The sequence below is a fragment of the Rhinoraja longicauda genome, chromosome 24, assembly GCF_053455715.1.
Source record: "Rhinoraja longicauda isolate Sanriku21f chromosome 24, sRhiLon1.1, whole genome shotgun sequence".
In the NCBI taxonomy this organism is placed as follows: domain Eukaryota; kingdom Metazoa; phylum Chordata; class Chondrichthyes; order Rajiformes; family Arhynchobatidae; genus Rhinoraja; species Rhinoraja longicauda.
Genome location: NC_135976.1, coordinates 36,064,927 through 36,090,283, shown reverse-complemented (window position 1 = coordinate 36,090,283; position 25,357 = coordinate 36,064,927). Strand labels below are relative to the sequence as shown.

Genomic DNA, 25,357 nt, shown 5'->3' with positions numbered 1-25,357 from the left:
ATCAAACTCAGCATGTATTCGGTATTGATGAGCATTCTTTGTGATTGCATCAGTGAGCTGGCCCAGGATAGATCTTCAGAGACGTGTACAAAGGAACTTCAACATGTCCACTCTCTCCACAGGTGCCCAGTCAATGAAGGCAGGTTCATGGATCCTCAGCTTTCCCTTCCTGAAGTTAACAATCAACTCTTTGATCTAGCCTACGCTGAGAGCAAGATTGTTGTTCCGGGCCATCCAATCAATTTATCAAGCTCCCTCACGTACTCTGTACACAGAGACATTTTACAGTAAAATTAGCAACTGGGGAAAAGAAATAGAAAATGTAACTGAGGAACAGTTAATGGATTTTAATGCAGATAAGTGCGAAGGTTTGGGTTTTGGGAAGTCAAACCAGGGTAGGACATTCACAGTGGATGGTCGGGCCCTGGGGAGTGTTGTAGAGCAGAGGGATCTAGGAGTACACACATATAATTCATTTAAAGTGGCGTCACGGGTAGAGGAGGTGATCAAGGCGGCAATTGGTACATTTGCCTTCATCAATCAGGGTATTGAATATACGATGATAATAACATATCTGTCATACTGCAAGTAAGAATTTTATTGTTCTGTTCGGGACATATGACAATAAAACATTCTTGACTCGAGTTTAGAAGTTGGGATGTTATGTTACAGTTGGATAAGATGTTGGTGAGGTCTCATTTGGAGTATTTCGTTCAGTTTTGGTCACCCTGCTACTGGAAAGATGTCATTAAGCTGGAAAGGGTGCAGAGAAGATTTACAAAGTTGTTTCCAGGACATGAAGGCCTGAGTTACAGGGAGAAGCTGAGCACACTCAAAGTTCAGTTGTACGCGTTTAATTCTAGGTTTAGAGGGGATGATGGTGATGAAAGCAGGGCTGTAGGCAATGACTGACGTACGTGTTCTATTCATTGTTTACCAAATATATTCAATGTATTTCTCCAAACATAACGCCCAAAACACTGGTACAATGTGTTAACCGCTGAGATCACAGCATAGATCTCTGCAGCACGGCACTGTTTACATCTTGGTCACCGACCTGAAACATGAACTATTTCTCTCTCCACACATGCTGTTTGTATGTCAGACTTTCAACATCAGCAATATTTACTTTCCATGTGTTCATAAATAATAGCAACGATGGATCTCCTTTAGAAATATGAGCAGTATTTCTTTTACTCAAATCACAAAAGCTCAACTTTTAACGAGTTTGCTGGAGTTAAGAGCAGCAAGCCACCGAAACGCAATGTTTACTCTGAATTGCCTTTCACTGCAGATGCAGCTCTAGCCTCTAGTTTAGGAATGGTTCACTCACCACGTTTGCAGGTGGGCGGTGAGGGTACAAATTCGCCGCTCCCTCCACATTTAATGACACTCTCGCCATCGATCACATAACCATCACTGCAGGTGAAGGAGATTGTGTCCTCGTATCTATATACAGGACCAAATCCTGCTGTGATGTTGACATGTTCAGAAAGCTTGGGCAGCTGACATTTAATATCTAATTGAAGAACAAAGCGTGTGTTGCTACCGGACATCCAAAAGCAATGAAAAGCATGCAGATACATTTTCAACACTAAAATACCGTGAACAAATGCTTTTTAATTTTATTTTCAAAACACTTGAATACACACAAAAACATTTAGTTAAACTTAAACAGTTCAAAAAAGCAGTACCATGCACTTACAAACTCCCTCCGCAGAGCTATTAAAAACTATTTTTCAAAATCTTGAGGGGAAAAAAATTAATTAGTTATTACATTTCTGAATTGCAATAAGGTCCTAACCCCCTTTCGTACAATTGTTATTTATTCAACATTATCCTATCTATAAAGGCGAAGTTTGCTGGGAGCACAATGATCACACCAAAATAGAATTCCCTGCGGCCTCCCACCCCCTGAATCATTTTCCTGCTAAATTGGACATTGTCACCTTTTACCGTGTTAGGACCCATTTGCCAGGTCTTTTCCCACTCCGTTTTCAATTCTCTTTGTAGGGAAACATCGAAAATTCGATCAGGAGATTGCCATTCAACTCTTTTGGCCATTCAATGGGATCCCACTGACAAACGTAGTTAATGTATAATCATTTCATCCAGCACAGGGAAGGTGTGGTGAAAGCACGTGCGAACTCCACACAGGGGGTACGCATGTGTGAACTCTGCCTCTTAACAACTACGTTTCCTATCAAATTTTGCAACTATACTTTCACTTTTAGTTTAGATTTAGCTCTTCAGGCTAAAGGAATCAAGGGATATGGGGAAAAGCAGGAACGGGGTACTGATTTTGGATGATCAGCTATGGCGGTGCTGGGCCGAAGGGCCGAACAGCCTACTCCTGCACCTATTTTTCTATGTTACTCCAGCCAAAACATTTATACAAAATGTAAACAGCTGAGAATGCCACACAGGACCCCGTGGCATAGCATTGCTTACATTTTAATAACGTGTAACAGTTCGGTTCAGGAACACGCCCCTCAGCCCACAATAGTCATACAACATGGAAAAGGCCCTTCGACCTAACGCACATGCTTACCAAGATGCCCCATCTAAGCCCGTCCCACCTGCCCACTCTTGGCACATATCCCTCTAAACCTTTCCTATCCATGTACCTGTCCAAATGTCCTTTAAATGATGCAATGATGCCAAGACCAACTCTTATCTGCCTGCAAGTCATCCATGTCATCACTTCATTCTCCACGTATCCATGTGCCTATCAGAGTCCCTTAAACACCACGATTGCATCTGCCTCCACCGCCACCCCCAGCAGCACACACCTTCTCTGTGTAAAACAAACTTGCTCCACACTTTAAACTTTGCTATTCTCTCTTTAAAGCTGTAGCATTTTCCCCTCCTGAGATAAAGGGTCTGACTGTCTACCCGATCTATTCCTCTCAATTTTATATACTTTAATTAATCAGGTCTCCCCACAACCACTGGCATTCCAGAGAAAGCAGTCCAAGGCTGTCCACTCCATAAATTAGGCATCATTCTTATAAACCTCTCTGCACCCTTTCCAAAGCCTCCACATCCTTCTTGCAATGGGGCAACCAGAATCGCATGCAACACTCCAAATGTGGCCTGACCAAAGTCCTATAAAGCTACATTATGATTTCCTTGCAGTCAATGCCCTGACTCGGAGAGCAAGCAGACCATAGGCCTTCTTTACAAGTTTCTACTTGTGCTGCCACTTTCAGGGAGTTCTGGACCTGGACTCCAAGATCCCTCTGCACATTGACACTGTCTAAGGGTCTTGCCATTAATTGTTCTGCCACACCTCACACTGCTCAGCCCGAAAACCATGTGCCATTTATCTTCCCGCTGTATACTTTGACAGCCTTCCTCACAATCTGCAACATCCAGCAATTTGTGTATCATCTGCAAACTTACTAACCAACTCATCTACATTTATGTAGAAGTTATTTATATGTTTCACAATCAAACACAGGTCCCTGCAGAACACCACAGACTTCCAGCCTGAATACCACCCTTCCACGGAACCGTCTTCCATCAGTAAGCATTTCTGAATCCTGATCAGCAACCCGAAACATTGACCATTTCTTTCTCCATGCATGCATTATGGATTTCTGACGCTGCATTTCCCTCCCCCACACTCCCTTTTAATGCATCCATAAACCATGGCAATGACAGATGTTATTTGATAACATGACCAGTATTTCTCACAATAGAAAGCATTTCTAGGAGTGAAGAGTAAAGCATGTAAACACAATGTTTATTCGGAATTGCCTACCAATGTAGATCCAACTCCATCCTCTAGTGTAGGAATGGTCCACTCACCTCGTTTGCAGGTGGGCAGTGAGGGTACAAATTCACTATTCTCGTTACATTTAATGACACTCTCGCCGAATATCACATAACCATCATTACAGCGGTAGGTGATTTCATGACCGTACGGATATGAATCAGCAAATCCTCCTATCATCCGGCCATTCTCAGGAACCTTGGGATTCGAACATTTTACAACTGATAAAGAAACAAACATTTGTTATACTGAGCATCTTAAAGCATTCAAATGCAGGCAGACCCATTTACGACAGTATTAAAAGAAGAATAGAAAGTTACGTTTTTTTTAATTAATTTTGTAGCCAAAATACTTCAATACACATAAATATTGAACTAAACTAAAACAGTTCAAAGAGCAGCAAATGATATTTTCCGAGTCCCAACTGCAAGTGCAGACTCAGTCCAGCTAATGTGAAGCGTTATGGTGGGTCTTGTCTCTCTACATCTTTCACAGTTCAACCACGCAAAATTGGACGAGGAGGAATAGTCTCATTTTCCCCACGTTGCCACATGAGCAGACGGTAGAACAACACATCACACGTCTGAAAATGATTTCTTTCCATCGATGCATGATTGGCTGGGTGTTTCCAGCGTTTTTTCCCCAGTTTTCCAGCATTTGCTGTTCATATTTCTGGTGGGCAACATATCTTAAGCCAGCCACAACTACACAAAAGATTGTAAAAAGCGGTGAACATTGCCAGTCCACCACAGGTACAGACCTCCACACCATCGAAGGGATCGACACGAGCCACTGCCTCAATCTCAGACTATGAATGCCAGCCAGTTATTGCTGTCTGACCAGAAGAATATCTCTAGCACTTCCAATATCCAACGTGTGTTATTTTGCTTTAGAATCACTTATTCTTCCTTGCATTCAGCCCAAATCCCTTGCCAATTGCCCTTCCTCCACCATCTCCCTCACCCCCAACCCTCCCTTCTGTAGCCAGTTTATCTCTAATCCTTTCCAATTCATCAACCTGAAATGCTGGTGTTCTCTCTGATGCCACCTGACTTGCTGGGCATTTGGGTATTTTCTGTTTTTATCTCAGAGAGATCTCCATCTTTAACAGTATTTCTACCCCCACAACCTAAGAATTAGGGGCAGGCCATTTAGAATAGAGATGAGGAAAAACTTTTTCACACAGAGATTTGTGAATCTGTGGAATTCTCTGCCTCAGAAGGCAGTGGAGGCTAATTCACTGGATGTTTTCAAGAGAGAGTTAGATTTAGCTTATTGGGCTAACAGAATCAAGGGATATGGGGAGAAGGCAGGCACGGGGTACTGATTGTGGATGATCAGCCATGATCACATTGAATGGCAGTGCTGGCTTGAAGGGCTGAATGAGCTACTCCTGCACCTATTGTCTATGTATCGATGTAACCAACAAGCTATTAAACCTACAACCTCCAAACAGGCTCAAAACTATATAGATAAGGCATGATGTTTGATATTGCACTATTGCTTATTTTTTTGTGTGTGATATATATATAATATATAGTGTAAGAAAATAACTCCAGATGCTGGTACAAATCGAAGGTATTTATTTCACAAAATGCTGGAGTAACTTAGCAGGTCAGGCAGCATCTCAGGAGAGAAGGAATGGGTGACGTTTCGGGTCGAGACCTTTCTTCAGTCTGAAGAAGGGTCTTGACCCGAAACGTCACCCATTCCTTCCCTCCTGAGATGCTGCTTGACCGGCTGAGTTACTCCAGCATTTTGTGTTATATAATATATATATCCTCTGAGTTACTCCAGCATTTTGTGTCCATCTTACACGCGCGCGTGTGGGTACATATACATATACAAATATATACTATTATTTTGAAGATAGACACAAAATTCAGGATTAACTGCAGGACAAGCAGCACCTTTGAATAGAAGGAATGAGTGACGTTTCGGGTCGAGACCCTCCTTCAGGCTGAGAGTCAGGGGAGAGGGAGACAGAAATGGAAGGGTAAGTTATGAAAACGAGACATGTAAGGAGACAAAGCTCACATCTAGTGGTGTGAATATCGACTTCTGCAACTTCAAGTAACCTTTGCTTTCCCTGTCTCTCCATCCCAGTCCCCCGACCAGTCTGTCTTCCTAATTAATTTTTTTCTCGATATGTTTAGTTGAAACCTTCCCCTCGCTAACAATGATCTATTCTACATTTTCCTTGATCTCCGTGCCCTTTGATGTCCCATTTTCACACCTTACCCTTCCATATCTGTGTCTCCCTCTCCCCTGACTCTCAGTCTGAAGAAGGGCCCCGACCCGAAACGTCACCCATTCCTTCTCTCCAGAGATGCTGCCTGTCCTGCTGAGTTACTCCTGCATTTTGTGTCTATCTTCAGTGTAAATCAGCATCTGCAGTTCCTTCCTAAGATATTTATTTTGGTGTTTATTATGGGCTTTACAAAGTACTATGTTTACATTTTATTTGTGCTGCTACAAATAAGAATTCCATCGTTCTGCTTCAAGACATGTGACACTTGACTGATTTATTCAAAAATAAAACAAATAGCAGTTTGGGGAAAGACGTGTTTTGAGGTATGTTAGATTTACAAGAAACTAAAAAAAGGGGACTATTGTTATAAGATGTAAACAAACGTACTAATTTTATACATTATAAAATCATTAAACATGTGTTTTTACTAGCGCTTATAGCACATGGAATATTTCAAGTTGACACTTCGGTACAGTCAGTTCTGTTAATAAAATTGTATGATGGTTTTCAGACTTTCACGGCCCATAATATTGTCCCTTCTCCACAGATGCTGCCTGACCCACTGAGTTCCTCCAGCACTTTTTGTTTTTAACGAAATAGAGTCATAGAGTCCGACTGTGTGCAGAAGTGTGAACTTGAAATATTAAATGTGTTATAAGGGCCAGTTAAAACACACTTTGCTCTAGGAAAAACATACCTTTGCACACCGGAGGCGCTCCGCTCCAGTCTCCAGTTGCTTCACAAGTGATGGTGCTTGCACCAATCAATGAATAGCCACCATTGCACAAAAAGTCAACCGACATTCCATACTCCCAGAAGTCTGCTCCACTTAGGCTTGACGACTTCCCATTCTCAAGGGCTGGAACTTCAAGGCACTTTACAGCTGGCAAGAGAAGCATTTTCATTAATGTCCACAACTGATCAGCATTAACTTCATGATTAAAATATGCATCAGCTTACTGACAGTGTATGGCAAAGCAGCTCCATGGAACCCAGCCAATTTCAGTCTGAAGAAGGGTTTCGACCCAAAATGTTATCCATTCCTTCTCTCCAGAGATGCTGCCCTTCCCGCTGAGTTACTCCAACAGTTTGTGTTTATCTTCGATTTAAACCAGCATCTGTAGTTCTTTCCTACACAATCTCCTCCTCTCCCCTGCACATGCAACCAGTGTTGACCAAGTCCAATCACCTATCACCAACCAGGAACTCAATCTGACCAAAACCAAGATGCAGGGACAGACAGGCAGAGAACACAAACAATCTGGGTAACTTCCTCTCAGTCAATCCAGGTGACCACTCCAGCTCGAAATGTTCTCATTCTCCACGAAACAATGAGTGTGGGGAGCTCAGGATCTCATCTCAAAAACTCAGTTGGAATCTACGCCTTTGGATAGAAATGTGAAAAGGGCCCACCAATATCCAGTGCCCCACTCCTAATCTACAAAGATCCACTGGCAGTGAGCCAGTGCCTGATGGTTTGGGAACCAGGAAGGGAATTGAGAATTACCTAACAATTTGTTTTCCCAACTCAATTATCAAGGAGTTTCAAGGACGCACTAGGAACCACAGTCCAACAGAACACAGAAGGGAATTTGGGCAGCACAGCGGTGCAGAGGTAGAGTTGCTAGCGCACAGCGCTGGGTTCAATCCTGACTACGGGTGCTGCCTGTACGAAGTTTGTACGTTCTCCCAGTGACTGGCGTGGGTTTTCCCCAGGAGCTCCGGTTTCCTCCCACATTCAAGACAATAGCCTGATGTACAAAGTCAATTACACTCAAACAGCAGAAAGCAAAAGGCCATTTAAGACGATTGCCCACATTTGATCCATACCCTATTCCCTGCGTGTACAATGGTCTATACAAAAGTTTTTTAAACACCACCATCCCATCAGCATGTCCCAGGCCCCCACCATTCCAAGTAAAACAAAAACTTGTTTCACACATCTCCCTTAAACTTCGCCCCTCTCACCCTAAAACTATGCCCTCTAGTCTGACATTTCACACGTTATAGTAGAATTAGGCTATTCGGCCCATGGAGTCTAATCCGCCATTCAATCATGAATGAACTCTGCCTCCTAATCCCATTTTCCTGCCTTCTCCCCGTATACCTCGACACCGATCTAATCAAGAACTTGTCTATCTCTGTCTTAAAATTTTCAACTGACTTGGCCTCCACAGCCCAACTGCCCTCTGACTAAAGAAGTTCCTCCTCATCTCCTTTTTACAAGAGTACCCTTTAATCCGGAGGTTGACTTCTGGTCCTAGACTCTCTCAAAGGGGAAAAGGTTCTGACTGTCTACCCTAAAGGAGAATCCGTACAGAGTAGAACATGAAAAACTAAGGCAGCTGGTAACAGAATATTGAGCACTCCAGAGAAAATCCAAAAGTAGAAATGAAAGCAGCCATAAGGAAAAGACAGCAAAAAGAGCCTTACCTTCACAGGTTGGTACCTGGCCACTCCACCCATCAACCACACATCGCCGGGTGTTCTTACCCACAATCTGGTATCTAAAAAGGCAACACAAAGAAAACATTCATACAAGCTTAAAGTCACACAAGTATTCAGGATTTTGCAACTATGATCTAATATTTCAACATAAATCTACAGAATTTTTCTAACAGGGAACAAGCAGTCCTAGCGTTACCCATTTCCATATATTTTCAAATATGTATTGCTTCTGTACCATAAAGATCCAATACTGCATCAGTACGCTCTATTGGCAAACATGCAAGGGTGGCGCAGCGGTAGTTTCTGCCTCACAGCACCAGAGATCCGGGTTTGATCCTGACGACGGGTGCTGTCTGTACGGAGTTTGAATGTCTCCCTGTGACCACTTGGGTTTTCTCCGGGTGCTCGTTTCCTCCCTCTCTCCAAAGACATACAGGTTTGTAGGTTAATTGGCTTCTGTAAATTGTAAATTTACCCTAGTGTGTAGGATGGTGCTAGTGTACGGGGTGATCGCTGGTCGCAGCGGATTTCGGTCGGCCGAAGGGCTTGTTTCCGCGCAGCGTATCTAACCTCTAAAGAAAAGTCTAAATGGAGATGGAAAAATGAATAAACAAGAACTGCACTATTGCCTTAAAAGGCAAGAGTCAGTGCACAGCATTCAGCTTGTCAGAACAGCAGGTTTATTTTAGTCGCGTATACCTCGGTTTTGTTGCGTGCTATCCAGTCAGCGGAAAGACAATACATGATTACAATCGAGCCATTTAGTGTATAGATACATAAGGGAATACATTTTGTGCAAGGTAAAGCCAGCAAAGTCTGATCAAGGATAATATTGGTATCAATTAAATGCTAACTCATTATTCAAAATTTAAAAGACCATGTGATAGGCCTATCCAGTTTAGCCATCAAGAGATTAATAAAAAAGACACAAAATGAAACTCTTACTTGCAGCCGCACAACAGAATATGTAAATGGTAAATGATATAATAAATGAGAAAAAAGTTCAGTGTTTCCACACGCACGCATACACAAAAAAACAGTCAAACAATAATAGTGCAATAATAGCTTATGTAGTTCAGAGTTTATTCGAGGTTGTAGTGTTTAATAGCCTAACGGCTGTAGGAAAGAAGTTGTTCCTGAACCTGGACGTTACAGCTTTCAGACTCCTGTACCTTCTTCCCGATGGCAGGGGAGAAATGAGTGTGTGGCCACGGTGGTGTGGGTCTCCGATGATCCTGGCTGCCTTTTTGAGGCAGCGACTCCGGTAAATCCCTTCGATGGTGGGGAGGTCAGAACCTGTGATGAACTGAGCAGTTTTCACAACTTTTTGCTGTCTTCTGCGCTCCTGGGCATTCAAGTTGCCAAACCAGGCCGTGACGCAACCAGTCAATATGCTCTCTCCTGTACACCTGTAGAAGTTCAAAAGAATCCTCTCTGACATACATAACCTCCGTAATCTTCTCAGGAAGTAGTAGCGTGGATGGGCTTTCTTTATAATTGCATCAGTGTGCTGGGCCAGGAAAGATCTTCAGAAATGTGCACGGCCAGGAATTTGAGGCTTTGGACTCTCTCCACCATAAACAGCACTGTGGGTCCTTATCCTTTCTCATCCAAAGTCCACAATCACTTCCTTGGTCTTACTGACATTGAGCGCCGGGTTGTTGTGCTGGCACCATTTGCTCTGTCGATCGACCTCACGTCTCTACTCCGACTCATCGCCATCTGGAATTCGTCCAACAACGGCGGTGTCGTCGGCAAACTTGAGGACGGAGTTCGCACTGTGTCTGGCTATATAGTCGCGAGTAGAGCAGGGGGCTGAGCATCTGTAGTTCCTTCCGACACAAGAGATTAATAACCACAGGCATGCTGACAAGTTAGTCTACCAGCTTCCTGATGGGAGCACGTCCCCCAAGATGCTCCCGTTCTCCAGTTCTGTGGCACATTCCTGCATGTAGAAATGACTGGAAGATTATTGCACATCTTTTTTGAGCCTCCAGCATCATATCCCTCAGGACTTGATGTAATCAAGAGAGTTAAATTTAGCTCTTAGGGCTAACGGAATCAAGGGATATGGGGAGAAAGCAGGAATGGGGTACTGATTGTGGATGATCAGCCATGATCATATTGAATGTCGGTACTGGCTCGAAGGGCTGAAGGGCCTACTCCTGCACCTATTGTCTATGTTTCACCCCAGCCACACATTAAGACCATCTCTTTAACAAGTGCCTGATAATGGCAAGGCACACTGCTATAACTACTTGGAAATTAAAATGAACAAAACCACTTTTCTATTAAACAAATACGTGAATACTCACCCTCTATCACAAGAAAATGTAACTGTACTTCCAAAATCATTACCGGTGCTCGTGAATTTCCCATTCAGAATTTCCCCTGGACTCCCACACGTCTTTACTGTATAAAATAAAAGGGTAGGAATATTACAACTCCTCAAGGCTCCCGATAGAGCCGCTGCCTCACAGCAGTTCAACCCTGGCCTCAGGTGCTGTCTGCACGGAGCTTGCGTGGTTTCTTCCCACATCCCAAACACGCAGGTTTGTAGGTTAATCGGCCCTCTGTAAATCGCCCCTAGCATGGAGAGTTTGCAATTTTAAAAAAAGGGATAACATGGAACTCGTGCGAACGGGTGATCAATGGGCTCGATGGGCTGAAGGCCCCGTTTCCAAGCTGTATCTTTCAATCAAAAAATAAACTCTCCCAATCTAATTAATTGAAAGAAAAGCAAGAAAAATAATAAATGGGCAAATTATTCTAACTACAGTTTATTTTCAAAGTTGAGCAAGTAAACGCACCGAAGACTTAAACATAGCAGGTATGAGAGTGGTGCCTTAAGCATCAGTAATCTGTTGATATTGTAAATGCAGGCACCTGGCCCAGAATTAGGTGTGGAGGAACTTGAGCAGCAATTTCTGACTAATGATGAGCGTTTGACAGCACTGGACCTGTACTCGCTGGAGTTCAGAAGGATGAGGTGGGACCTCATTGAAACTTACCGAATAGTGAAAGGTCTGGATAGAATGGATGTGGAGAGGATGTTTCCACTAATGGGAGAGTCTAGGACCAGAGGTTATTGCCTCAGAATAAAAAGGCGTTTCTTTAGGAAGGAGAAGAGGAGGATTGTTTTTAGTCAGAGGGTGTTGAATCTGTGGAAGTCATTGAATATTTTTTAAGGCAGAGGTGAATAGATTCTTGATTAGCACAGGCGTCAGGTGTTATGGGGAGAAGGCAGGAGAATGGGGTTAAGAGGGAAAGATAGATCAGCCATGATTGAATGGCGGAGTAGACTTGATGGACCCAATAGCTTATTTCTGCTCCTGTCCCTTATAAACAGAACTAAAGTTAGATCAGCAGGTCTTCACGTTTCTGTCAGGGTTGGGAACTCATTGGAGATCTGTGCAGAGGAGTTCCTCACACCCATATAACTAACTTCATTTCTGGAGATACATAAGATGGTGGAGCAACTCAGCGAGACAGGCAGTATCTCTGGAGAGAAGGTATGGGTGACATTTCGGGTCGACTCTTCAGGGATGCTGCCTGTCCCTCTGAGTTACTCCAGCATTTTGTGTATATCTTCGGCGTAAACCAGCACCTGCCGTTCCTACCTACTCATTCCTGGAGGTGATGGGGCTGCAAGGAGAGGGAAATATCACAGAGTACTTACTCTTACACTGGGCCTGCAATATCACAGAGTACTTACTCTTACACTCAGCCTGCAATATCACAGAGTACTTACTCTTACACTCAGCCTGCAATATCACAGAGTACTTACTCTTACACTCAGCCTGCAATATCACAGAGTACTTACTCTTACACTCAGCCTGCAATATCACAGAGTACTTACTCTTACACTCAGCCTGCAATATCACAGAGTACTTACTCTTACACTGGGCCTGCAATGGTGTCCAGGCGTTGTCGTTACAAGTAATGGAATTCCCGTGTCCTGGGGCGAAAAGGAAACCTGGGATGCACCGGTAAACCACCGTCATTCCACTTGGAAACGCAGTCAGTAAAATATATTTATCCCCCAGCATGCCATTTTCCAAGGCTGGAGGCTCACTACAGTCACCTTAACAAAAAGAAAACAAGTCCATTTAATCATTCGTCACAGTAAATTCATGCCTGGAAGACTTAAGTTGATGACATGAGAGATCACAGATCCTGTAACCTGGAGCAAAAGTGGGAATGGGAGGCTAATTTGGGATTGGGGTACACAAGCCTGCCCACCATTGCACCCCAATGGCTACTGATTCAGATGGGAATTCTAAGACAGACAACAGGTAGAAACTAACTGCGGAAAGGTAAACAAAACAGAACAGACTACCCGAACCACAGTGGCCAAGAGGCAACAGACCTCAACAAACACAAAAATCAATGACCAGATCCTCAGACCAAGGTTCACAGAAAAACAACAAATACTGCAACACAGGAGCAAGTTTCTCTTTTCACTCTTCAATGGGATATGAGCAATCACTGGACCTTCCAATCCTCATTGTGAAACTAGTAGCAGGCAATATTCCCCATCCCCTGTGATGCTCCGAGAGATGGGACCCTGGTCCTCAATGAGTTACGGAATCAGACAGAACAGAAATGCTGCATTCGGTCCACTTCACCCATGACATCCCTGATGACCATCTAGGCATTAGCCCTGTATCCCTCGGTGCCTTTCCGAACCAAATGCCTTTTAAATGTTGAAATTGTACCTACCTCCACCACCTCATCTGGGTGAAGAAGGGTCTCAACACGAAACGGCACCTATTCCTTTTCTCCAGAGATGCTGCCTGACCCACTGAGTTACTCCAGCCTTGTGTCTGACCTCACCTGACAGCTCATTTCACAAACTCCCACATGGAAAACATGCCGCTCAGATCTGAGCTCTCCCCAATAATAATAATAAACATTTATTTTTTATAGCGCTTTTCCAAATGCTCAAAGACGCTTTACAAAAACAGTCAAGACATAAAAACAAACAGACAAACTATCCTGACGGAAAAGCGGCGAACAAATAGCGCCAGCGTCCTCTCACGTCAGGGTCCGGCAGCAGACAATAAAGAACATAAGACACACAATTACAATTTTTAACACAAACAGCCATCACAGTGATTGCTCCAGGCACACCCTCACTGTGATGGAAAGCAAAGAAAAGTCTTATCTCCTCCTCATTCCTCTCCCGTGGTGCCACGAGGCGATCGAGGCTCCCGACTTTTGAAGCCCCCACCGGGCGATGGAAAGTCCCAGGGCCGAGCCGAGCAGGCCGATGAAGGTCCCGAGCCCCCACCGGGCGATGGAAAGTGCCGCGGCCAGGCCACGCAGGGCGATGAGGGGCCTGCGAGCGGGTCAATCAAACCTCGCACTCTGGGGCAGTCGAAGCTGCTACGGCTGGAGCTCCCAAAAACCGGTCGCCAGCCAGGGACCTGCGAGCTCCCGATGTTGCGGTCTGCAGGGCCCACGGCCGAAGCCTCCGAGATGGTAAGTCCAGGCCCTGCGACCGGAGTCTTCAAGGTCGATCCCAGCTGGAGGCCGCCGACTCCACGGTGTTAGGCCGTAGCACGAACGGAGACACAACACGGTAAAGGTCGCATCTCCGTTGAGGAGATTGGAAAAAAAGGTTTCCCCCACCCCCCACATATACAGAGTTAAAAATAAATCAAAAGAAACATTTAAAAGATAACAAAGACAAAAACAAAAAAAAGACAGAGAGACTGCCGGTGAGCCGCAGCTGCAGAACGCAGCCACGCCCCCAATCACCATCACTCTACACCGTCTCATTTCAGAGCCCTACTCCAGCAAATACTATCTACCCTATCCATGCCACTCGTAATTTTATATGCCTCTAGAAAGGTCAGCCTCTCAGCCTCCAATATTCCAATGTTAAAAAATATCAAGCCTTCCCAATCTAACCTAAAGAAATACAGTCCTCCATTTCGGGCAACATTCCAACGTGTCTCTTTTGCTCCCTCTCTATAGCTACCACATCCCTCCTATACTGTCAGACTGAACTTGTACACTCAACCCTCTGGAGTGGGAGCTCCTACCTGCGCACATGTTTTACCGACGTACTGCAGAAAGTACCCTGCCTGGTTGTATCGCAGCCTGGTGTGGCAGTTCCATTGCTCAGGAGCGCAATATGCTGCGGACAGTGGTGGACTTAGCCCGGTCCATCAGGGCCACAGCCCTCCCCACCATGGAGAGCATCCACACCAGGCACTGCCTACAAACCGAATGTCTTTGGAATGTGGGAGGAAACAAGAGCACCCTTAGAAAACCACGCATAGAATGTACAAATTCTGTCAGACAGCACCTATAGTCAGGATTGAACCTGGGTCTCTGGTGCTGTGAGGCAGGAATTTTACCACGGCATCATTGTGTTGCCCCATGTACTTCTCTGTACATACATAGGACAAAGGACTTGAACACTGGCCCACAGCACACACCAAGAGACCGCACCTGGAGTACTGTGTGCAGTTTTGGTCTCCAAATTTGAGGAAGGATATTCTTGCTATTGAGGGCGTGCAGCGTAGGTTTACTAGGTTAATTCCCGGAATGGCGGGACCGTCATATGTTGAAAGACTGGAGCGACTAGGCTTATATACACTGGAATTTAGAAGGATGAGAGGAGATCTTATCGAAACGTATAAGATTATTAAGGGGTTGGACACGTTAGAGGCAGGAAACATGTTCCCAATGTTGGGGGAGTCCAGAACCAGGGGCCACAGTTTAAGAATAAGGAGTATGCCGTTTAGTTGCGAATCTGTGGAATTCTCTGCCTCAGAAGGCAGTGGAGGCCAATTCTCTGAATGCATTCAAGAGAGAGCTAGATAGAGCTCTTAAGGATAGCGGAGTCAGGGGGTATGGGGAGAAGGCAGGAACGGGGTACTGATTGAGAATGATCAGCCATGATCACATTGAATGGTGGTGCTGGCTCGAAGGGCCGCATGGCCTCCTCCTGCACCTATTGTCTATGACTTTCTGTCAGCAGATATCAAGACTTTCTCTCCAAGCAGTTCGGTGGTCTATTGCACGCAACTGAAAGGCTTCTGCAGATCAACTGTGAGTTGTATTCAGCAGGCAGTATAGGTGTGTGGAGGATGGGGATTAAAGTGTTAATGTGTATGTGACTGGAGAGGGTTGCTAGCTAATGAATAACAGGTGGTTTTGCAAAATCTCACAGTCAAACAAGAAATGTGCTGAACTACTTGTGTATAAAAATACTGCCTGTGCACAATATAATTGAGGGGGGCCACGAGGAGCTGCAAGTGTGTGACCATACTTGCAGTGACTCTCCCACTCCTGCTAGCGTAATAAAGTTGTGTCTTTACTATGAGCATCAGTGTTGGACGGTGTTTATTCCAGAGCATGGGCAAGCTTTAACAGGTGAGGACAACCCTTCCTCACATCAGTCCAGACAGGAGGCAGTGCAAGTTTCAAGGCCAGCTAATACCCTGCTGAACAAGTCTGGCTCAGGGAAAGTTCATAAGTGATAGGGGCAGAATTAGGCCATTCAGCCCATCGAGTGTACTCTGCCATTCCATCTTGGCTAATCTATCTTTCCCTCCTAACCCCATTCTCCCCATAACCCCTGACACCTGTACTGATCAAGAATCTAGCTACCTCTGCCTTAATCAAAAAGGATTAATAGAAAGGTAGAAAAAAATGATCAATGTGCAAAAAACATTGACATCTTGAAAATGTTCCAATGCCTCAAAGTTTTGATGAAACTGAGGGGAGAATCGGCCCAGTGGCCTTAGACTCATGGGCTGAACAGATATCCTTTCAGTTGCAAGAAAGTAAATATTTACAAGTGTAGACTAATTTACTCAAATCAAATTGTTATCAGCAAAGTGGAGACACAAGGGACTGCAGATGCTGTAATTTGGAGCAAAACGCAAACCAGTGGAAGAACTTAGCAGGTAAGGCAGCATCTAGAGCTGAGGAATAGACAACATTTCAGGTTCGGTGCCCTGCATCAGGACTGAAGGAGATAACTTCAGTGGAGCAAGAGGGAGCAGACGCTTTGGGCCCCCCAGCACTGCCGGTGGATATTGGGCACGAGAGGGAATGGACTGTGCAGAGGTTGGGGCACCAGCAGGTTGGAGAGGAAATCTCCTGGTGGCCTCCACCACAAAGTCTGAAGAATGATTACAGCAGTCTTAAACAAGATCCCAACCCAAAACATGACCTGCTCATTCCCACCAAAGGTACTGTCTGACCTGCAGAGTTCCTCCAGCACTTTGCATTTTACTCAAGATTACAGCATCTGTAGTTCCTTGTGATGGGTTCTGTGATGTGTCAGGGAGGCAGTGGCCTTGGGTTTGTTGACAGGGTCATGGTGCAAGGGCATGTACAAGATGCCCAAAAGCTGCCTGTCCCAAGGTAGGGTCTCGACCCGATACTTATCCCTTGGCTTTCACAGTTGCTGCCTGACCGAGGTCTGAAGAAGGGTCTTGACCCAAAACGTCACCCATTCCTTTTCTCCAGAGATGCTGCCTGTCCAGCTGAGTTACTCCAGCACTCTGTGAAACGTCACCTATCCATGTTCTCCAGAGATGCTGCCTGACCCGCTGAGTTATAGACAATAGGTGCAGGAGTAGGCCGTTCGGCCCTTTGAGCCAGCACCACCATTCAATGTGATCATGGCTGATCATTCACAATCAATAAGTACCCCGTTCCTTCCTTCTCCCCATACCCCCTGACTCTGCTATCTTTAAGAGCTCTATCTAGCTCTCTCTTGAAAGCATCCAGAGAATTGGCCTCCACTGCCTTCTGAGGCAGAGAATTCCACAGATTTACAACTCTTGGACTGAAAAAGATTTTCCTCATCTCCATTCTAAACGGCCTACCCCTCATTCTTAAACTGTGGCCCCTGGTTCTGGACTCCCCAACATTGGGACCATGGTACCTGCCTTACTCCAGCATTTTGTGCCTGGCTTCACTGAGTGCGTCTCGCAGTTTGTGTTTAACATCAAAATGACTTAACAACGTCAGTCAAAAAGGGACACATATTACAGAATTCAGGAACTTAAAAACCAAAGAGCAGGACAGTTTCGTCACCGTGTTCAGTGAGAACTAAAACTAAGATGGCAGAGGCAGCCCAAATGTCACAAGGCAAGACCAGAACAGGAAGACTGTGTCACAACAGGCACTGGAACTTTGCAACGGGTGAGACTGTTTAATCTGTGCTGCCAAAGCATGACGTCACCGTAGTGGGACGGATCTCAAACAGAGAGAGTACAGGAACGTAGAACAGTACAGCACAGGAACTGGCCCTTCCGCCCACAACGCCTGTGCCAAACATGTGTCAGTTAAATCTCTCTCTTCCATCGGTATGTGATTCATTTCCCTCCATTCTATGTACTTATCTAAAAGCATCTTAAACATTACCATTGTTTATATGCTCCACAAAGCCTCCACACCCTGACGGCAATGAGAATTACACAAAGTACTGAAAATGCCTTTAAAGTTTTATAAGTTGTAATAAGACAATAGGTAGTCTGAAGAAGTGTCCCGACCCGAAAAGTCTAGCAGACTGAGTTAGATATAGCTCTTTGTGTTAACGGAATGAGGAAGAACTTTTTCAGTCAGAGGGTGGTGAAGGTGTGGAATTCTCTGTCTCAGAAGGCAGTGGAGGCCAGTTCGTTGGATGCTTTCAAGAGAGAGCTGGATAGAGCTCTTAAGGATAGCGGAGTGAGGGGGTATGGGGAGAAGGCAGGAACGGGGTACTGATTGATAGTGATCAGCCATGATCGCATTGAATGGCGGTGCTGGCTCGAAGGGCTGAATGGCCTACTCCTGCACCTATTGTCTATTGTCTATTGTCTATTGATATGGGAAAAAAGCAGGAACGGGATACTGATTTTGGATGATCGGCCATCATATTGAATGGCAGTGCTGGCTCGAAGGGCCGGATGGCCTACTGCGGCACCTATTTCCTACGTTCCTTCCCCCGGCAGAGGCAGCCTCATTCCATGTGTCCGTCCTCGTCCGTCGGTTGTCACCATCACCGACTGCCGCAACAAGTCTCCCCACTATCGCCGTTAGGTTCTCTCCAGACGCCTCCGTGGCTCCAGCCTGGGCCCAAGCCACAGGCTCTGGCCTCAGGTTCTCCGCGGGCTCCACCTCCACTCCGGTAACCCCACGGCCTGCCGGCAGGCGTCTACCACAACAGATTGTCGGTAGGCAGCAATGCCTCCTGTAGATGCTTTCATCGGTGGGAAGCTCAGCATCTGTGATGGACCGGGCAGTGTCCACCACTCTCTATAATCTCCTTATCCCTGGGCATTCGAGTTGCTGAACCAGTCAGTAGACCATCTGCCATTTATCTGTATTTAGCAGGTCTCCAATTACTACAGATGCAACCTATCGAGATCCATCACAAATTAGTTTGGCAACAGCTCTGCCCAAGGCTGTTAGAAATTGCAGTGTTGATCACACACACATCCAGTCCACACAGACCAGCATCTCCCTGTCCTCCCATCTACACTTCACTTTCACTGTAACAAAGATATTCTATATTAACAATATGCAGCCACAACATATTCTACACTCTCAAGAGTCTCAGCGCAGAAATAGACACTTCCTACCCATGTATCTGTCCAAGTGTATTTTAAATTATGTTAGTCCCTGCCTCAACTACCTCCTCTGCCAGCTCATTCGATACACCCATCACCATGTGCAGAAAAGGTTACCCCTCAGGTTCCTGTTAAATCCTCTCACCCCCCCCCCCCCCCCCCCCATCTCCAACCCAGTCCCCTGGTACTTGTTCCCTTACACTGGGCGAGAGGCTCTGTGCATTCACACTGTCTATGCTCTGTGTTCTCCTCTGCACTCCCTGATGTACCCATGCAGTGGTTTACTGTACCTCAATACAGCAGCGCACCCAACTGCCACTCCCTGGTGTACTCATACAGGGTGGTTTACTGTACCTCGGTAAAGCGACTCATGGCATCATCCCCAGTAACATATCTCACTTCATTCATTCCTATACCCAGAAATGTACAAGACGGTCCTGCTGAGTTACTCCAGCATTTTGTGTTCACACATTCCTTTTCTCCAAAGATGCTGCCTGACCTGCTGAGTTATTGCAGCATTTTGTGATGCCTTCATTTATACCAGAATTAGAACAAACAAAAATAGCTACCTAGTTACTATATCCATGGACTAACTATCCCAGAGTGGAACATCCTTCCCAACACCGCAAGATGTGCATCAACGTTGTCACTCTTCAAGTCACAGCTCGACAACTTGAACATGGATAATCTCACCAAACTTGCCCACATAAAAATCTAAATAACCCTTCTCCAACCAGTACCCACGCGAGCAAAACCTGCACGATGTTGCCCAGCTGTTGATAGTTGTGCAGGAGAAAGCAGAAAAGCAGCGCCCACAACTGCCACTCCCTGGTGCACTCATGGCATGGGTACATGGGCCATGCACAGTGGTTCACTGTACCTCAGCACAGCAGCGCCCACGACTGCCACTCCCTGGTGCACCCATGGCATGGGTACATGGGCCATGCAGTGGTTCACTGTACCTCAGCACAGCAGCGCCCACGACTGCCACTCCCTGGTGCACCCATGGCATGGGTACATGGGCCATACACAGTGGTTCACTGTACCTCAGCACAGCAGCGCCCACGACTGCCACTCCCTGGTGCACCCATGGCATGGGTACATGGGCCATGCACAGTGGTTCACTGTACCTCAGCACAGCAGCGCCCACAACTAACATTCACCCCCCACGATACACACTCGCAACCCTGGAAGCGCGCCCCCGCGCCCCACCCTGCCCCAAGGCGCGCCCCCGCCACCACAAAGCGCGCCTCCGCGTCTCGCCCCACCCTGCCCCAAGGCGCGCCCCCTTAACCCCCCTCACATCCAGCTTCGCGTTCTCGCGCCCCCGATAACGGCTACCACCCCCCCCCGCCGCGCACTCCCAAAAGCCCCGCCGCGCGCTCCCTCACCCGCCGCGCGGCCCCAGCCCGCCGCCACCATCGTCGCCATCAGCAGCAGCGTCGGCGCCGCCATGTCCTCAGCCGGAAATGACTGTCAAGCGTGGAGCCAGTTATACACCCGCGGCGGGCGGAAGGGGCGCCGGCTACGCGTGCGCATTGCTGGACGGGGCCATACCTGGGCGCCGCCATGTTTGATCCTGGCGCGCTGCAGGGTGGGCGGGGCCAGCGCTCCAGCTGGGAAGAAACTGTTCCTGAATCTGGAGGTCAAGTCAAGTCAAATTTATTAGTCACATACACATACTCGATGTGCAGTGAAATGAAAGTGGCAATGCCTGCGGGTTGTGCACAAAAATAATTACAGTGCGTTTTTACAATTTTGTACCTCTTGCCCGACGGGAGAGGGGAGAAGAGGGAGTGGCCGGGGTGCGACTCGTCCTTGATTATGCTGCTGGCCTTGGCAAGGCAGCGTGAGGTATAAGTGAAGTCAATAGAGGGGTGGTTGGTTTGTGTGATGGTCTGGGCTGCGTCCACAATTCCCTTACTAATTCCCCTCCTGAAGAAGCGATACTGATACAGGGTACTGATTTTTGATGTTCATCCATGATCATATTGAATGGCGGTGCTGGCTCGAAGGGCCGAATGGCCTTCTCCTGCACCTATTTTCTATGTTTCTAAGGGTCCCGACCTGAAACATCCCAGTCAGAATTGGAGAAGTTAAATTATGCAGTATACCACCCTGCTGCCTCAGATAAACACAAAATGCTGGAGTAACTCAGCGAGACAGGCAGCATCTCTGGAGCAAAAGAATGGATGGAAGGAAGCCATTCCTTATATCCAGAGATACTGCCTGTCCCGCTGTGTTACTCCAGCATTTTTGTGTCTATCTTCGTTGTAAACCAGCAGCTGCAGTTCCTTCCTACACCCTGCTGCCTCAACTGGTTATGGTACTAAATCAGCAGGGGGCAGTGAAGATAGACACAAAGTGCTGAAGTAACTCAGTGGGTCAGCCAGCATCTGGAACAAAGAGTGCAGGAAAATAACTGCAGATGCTGGTTCAAATCGAAGGTAGACACAAAATTCTGGAGTAACTCAGCGAGTCAGGCAGCATCTCAGGAGAGAAGGAATGAGTGATATTTCGGGTCAAGACCCTTTAGTCTGAAGAAGGGACTCGACCCGAAACGTCACCCATTGCTTCTCTCCTGAGATGCTACCTGACCCGCTGAGTTACTCCAGCATTCTGTGTCTACCTTCTGTGGAGCAAAAGGGCAGTCAACCTTCCAGCTCGAAACCCTGCGTCAGGCATGAGAGTGTAGAGGGGGAGATAGCCAGTCTAAAGGGATAAAGAATTAATTAGCAAGTAGATCCAGGTGAGTGGGGGAGATCTCTGTACACGTGACAATAATAAATGTAAACTTATATCTCTCATTTCCCTTACTCGTGACTTTCAGTCTGAAGAAGGGTCTCGACCCAAAACGTCACTCCATTCCTTCTCTCCAGAGATGCTGCCTGTCCCGCTGAGTTACTCCAGAATTTTGTGTCTATCTTCGATTTAAACCAGCGTCTGCAGTTCCTTCCGACACATTTTTAAAGTTTTTATATTTTAAAAAGTCATATTTCAGAGTTTTTAATTTAGGTACATAAATGTTTTGGGCATCAATAGACAATAGGTGCAGGAGTAGGCCATTCGGCCCTTTGAGCCAGCACCACCATTCAATGTGATCATGGCTGATCATTCTCAATCAGTACCCCGTTCCTGCCTTCTCCCCATACCCCATGACTCCGCTATCCTTAAGAGCTCTATCTAGCTCTCTCTTGAATGTCTGATTAAAGTTGACCTGAAACATTCACGCTACTTTTCTCTCCACCAATGCTATCTGGCCTGCTGAGTCTTTTATTTTCTGTGTTATTTCAGATTTCTGCGATTTTTATTTCACCTTTGTGACATTTAGAAAAGAATGAATCCTGTTACTTTAATAGTTTGCACACATACAAAGTTGATTTATCGAGGGGGGCCTGGCGGAGGGGGGGGGCGAGATTGAAGGGGACTGCCAGTGGGGGAATCAATTACTCTGCAAGTAAGAATTTCATTGGTCAATCTGGGAGATATGACAATAAAACCCTCTTGACTCTTGATATCGAAAGGGGACCTAGCGGGGGCTGGCCTGCTGCTACATGCTGTGGCTGGCCTGCTGCTACATGCTGTGGCTGGCCTGCTGCTACATGCTGTGGCAGGCCCGCTTCACTGCTACGAGCAGAAGATAAGACTGTTCGATTAACTTATTTGTAACTTTGTCGGCATCAGAAACGTGGCGACTCTTGTGTACTACTTAGGTGAGGTCCGCTGTGTGATTTTATCAGATTGAATGCAAAACAAAGCATTTCACTGTGCCTAGGTACATGTGACAATAAAGTATCATTGAATCATTGATAAATCTCCTAACTACAAAGTTGACAATTTTCCATTGTGAGATCAACGGAATGCTGGTTTATAGAATAAAAGACATAACAAGCAGTATATAATGCTTATATTTTAAAGTCATCATCTATCTATATACTAAAACTATTGTTTGTTTGTTTGTTCCTGAACTACAGCCAAAACGGTACACGATAGCGCAACAATTTTAGGCCCACCTGACTCACCGTCGTCCCTTTGGTGCTAATGAGAGAAGTTTCATTGAAATCGGCATTATATTTTAAAAGTTTTTCACATTTTAATGTTTAAATTTATCTCCGAGGGAGGGGAGAGGACAGAGGATAAGAGGGTTGATGGGGATGGAGTGGGGGGGAGGGGGTGGAGGGAGGAGGGGGGGGGAGGGAAGGGGGGAGGGAGAGGGGAGGGAGGAGGAGAGAGTGCTGCACCAATGCAGGAGAGGTTTGGGCCCAACGGGTCCCACTTGGTCTAGTTGCAACATAAAACTGCATCAATGTTCAAGTTTGCTGATCTGGGTCATGAAATCAGCAAATAAGTACAGTATATTAAACTGAAAAATACTACAAAAGCACAAGAGGACATGCTACTGGTCTGACTAATTAATTTCAATGCAGTCAAGAGAGAGCTGGATAGAGCTCTTAAGGATAGCGGAGTCAGGGGGTATGGGGAGAAGGCAGGAACGGGGTACTGATTGAGAATGATCAGCCATGATCACATTGAATGGCGGTGCTGGCTCGAAGGGCTGAATGGCCTCCTCCTGCACCTATTGTCTATTGTCTATTTACAAAATGTGTTTATATTCCCAGATGTGTCCAGAGGAAAGCAGCAATGTTGGGCCATTCAGATTATTAGTTCAGAAACAAAGTTTAAAGAAACAAGTGCTGTTTGACTGAAAAAAAACCTCATACATTTATAATTATTCCATTTCCACTTTATAATCTGATGTTTGAAGCTGGTTACATTCACTGAGAAACACAATGAAATCATACTAATATTTCTGTCAAACCAGCTGCACTGGAAATTCTTGTATCAGTTACATCTTAAGTAGGCTTGAAAGTTTTCCACGCTATTCATTTTTTATAAGCACCTGATGAGCTGCTGTATAACAGTGGTCCCATGAAGAAGCAGAATGAGAGGATTGTTTAATAGACAATAATTCCACTGACTGAGGATAGTGGTGTTCACTGCAACGTTGTAATATAGCATTGCAAACTACAGTTAAAATGGGAGAAGGGAAACAACATGTGCAACCTGTCCAAGATTAAGAATAAGTAAATATTTCCACATTATTCACAACTTTCATATAGAAAAAAGTCCTTTATATTTGAAACAGAAGGAAGTAGCATACAGAGCTTGATTGGGCCAGATTCATACTTAATAGTGAAGTGGAAAATTACTGGCTATGGCAATGTTCATGTGTGATTTCCAGTCTACACAATGACACTTAAAAATGGAAAAATTCAAACAAAATATATTAGCTTCTACATATAATTCAAGGCAAAATATTTAATTTCTGTAGGAAAAAAAACCTTGATATTCTTCATCTGAAAATGTACCCGTTTCTTCAATGTAATGTCAGGAGACAATCAGCCGAGTTCCAGCACAGAACAGCGTGTTTCAGAGCAGTCCAGAATCAGATGGTGCCAGGCCTCATAATTCATCATGTGTTTAAATATACTAAATGAACATAAAAATATTACTTAAACTTTTGTTGATTAAAACTAAATTAAAAAGCATTTCTTCCCCAAAAACATATCAAAGATACAGAAACGAACTCAAATACGCAATGTTCATTTATTTTACAGATCAACAGCATGTAAATTTAATGACTGCTGAGGAATACTGAGGTTTAGAGGGATATGGGCCAAAAGCAGGCAGGTGGGACTAGTGATGATGGGGCAGTTGGTCGGCATGGGCATGTTGGGCCAAATGGCCTGTTTCCATGCTGTATGACTGACTTTCTCTCTTATTTTATCTTTGCACTCAAATACCACCTGCATCCTCTCATGAACTCACAGATCAGCAAAAGAGAATATTAAAAAATGCAGGGGATATAAAAGTAATACTAAAGATGAATAACATTTTATGTCTCCTAATCCCATTTTCCTATCTTCTCCCCATAACCCTTGAGACCTGTTCCAATCAAGAATTTGTCTATCTCTGCCTTAAAAATATCCACTGACTTGGCTGTCACAGCCTTTTGTGGCAATGGGTTCTACAGATTTACTACCCTCTAACTAAAGACATTCCTCCTCGCAAAGTGCTGGAGTAACTCAGCAGGTCAGACAGCAGCTCTGGAGAACATGGATAGCTGGCAGTTCGGTCCATCCCCTTTTCCAATCTGAAGAAGGGTCCCAACATAAAATAGCCTGAAAGGATGCCGAAACGTCACCCACACATGTTCAGACGTTGCCCGACCTACTGAGTTACTCCAGCACTGTGTCTCTTTTTTTGTGGATAGGTGACGTTTCGGTTCGGAACCAC

General features: G+C 45.4%; 1 protein-coding gene across 3 annotated transcripts in view; it reads right to left on the bottom strand.

The window, feature by feature from the left end:
* LOC144605184 (membrane cofactor protein-like) overlaps positions 1 to 20,566 on the bottom strand; it is a 30,713-nt gene extending 10,147 nt beyond the window's left edge. For all 3 annotated transcript variants that reach the window (XM_078420275.1, XM_078420277.1, XM_078420278.1), the window contains exons 1-7: positions 20,452 to 20,566; positions 12,373 to 12,561; positions 10,793 to 10,889; positions 8,463 to 8,536; positions 6,727 to 6,912; positions 3,814 to 3,999; positions 1,334 to 1,519 (exon numbers count right to left, since the gene is read on the bottom strand). In XM_078420275.1, coding sequence (XP_078276401.1) covers positions 1,334 to 1,519; positions 3,814 to 3,999; positions 6,727 to 6,912; positions 8,463 to 8,536; positions 10,793 to 10,889; positions 12,373 to 12,561; positions 20,452 to 20,515 — 982 coding nt within the window. In that variant the 5' untranslated portion in view covers positions 20,516 to 20,566. The remainder of the gene's footprint in view (positions 1 to 1,333; positions 1,520 to 3,813; positions 4,000 to 6,726; positions 6,913 to 8,462; positions 8,537 to 10,792; positions 10,890 to 12,372; positions 12,562 to 20,451) is intronic.
* Positions 20,567 to 25,357: the final 4,791 nt, after the last annotated feature.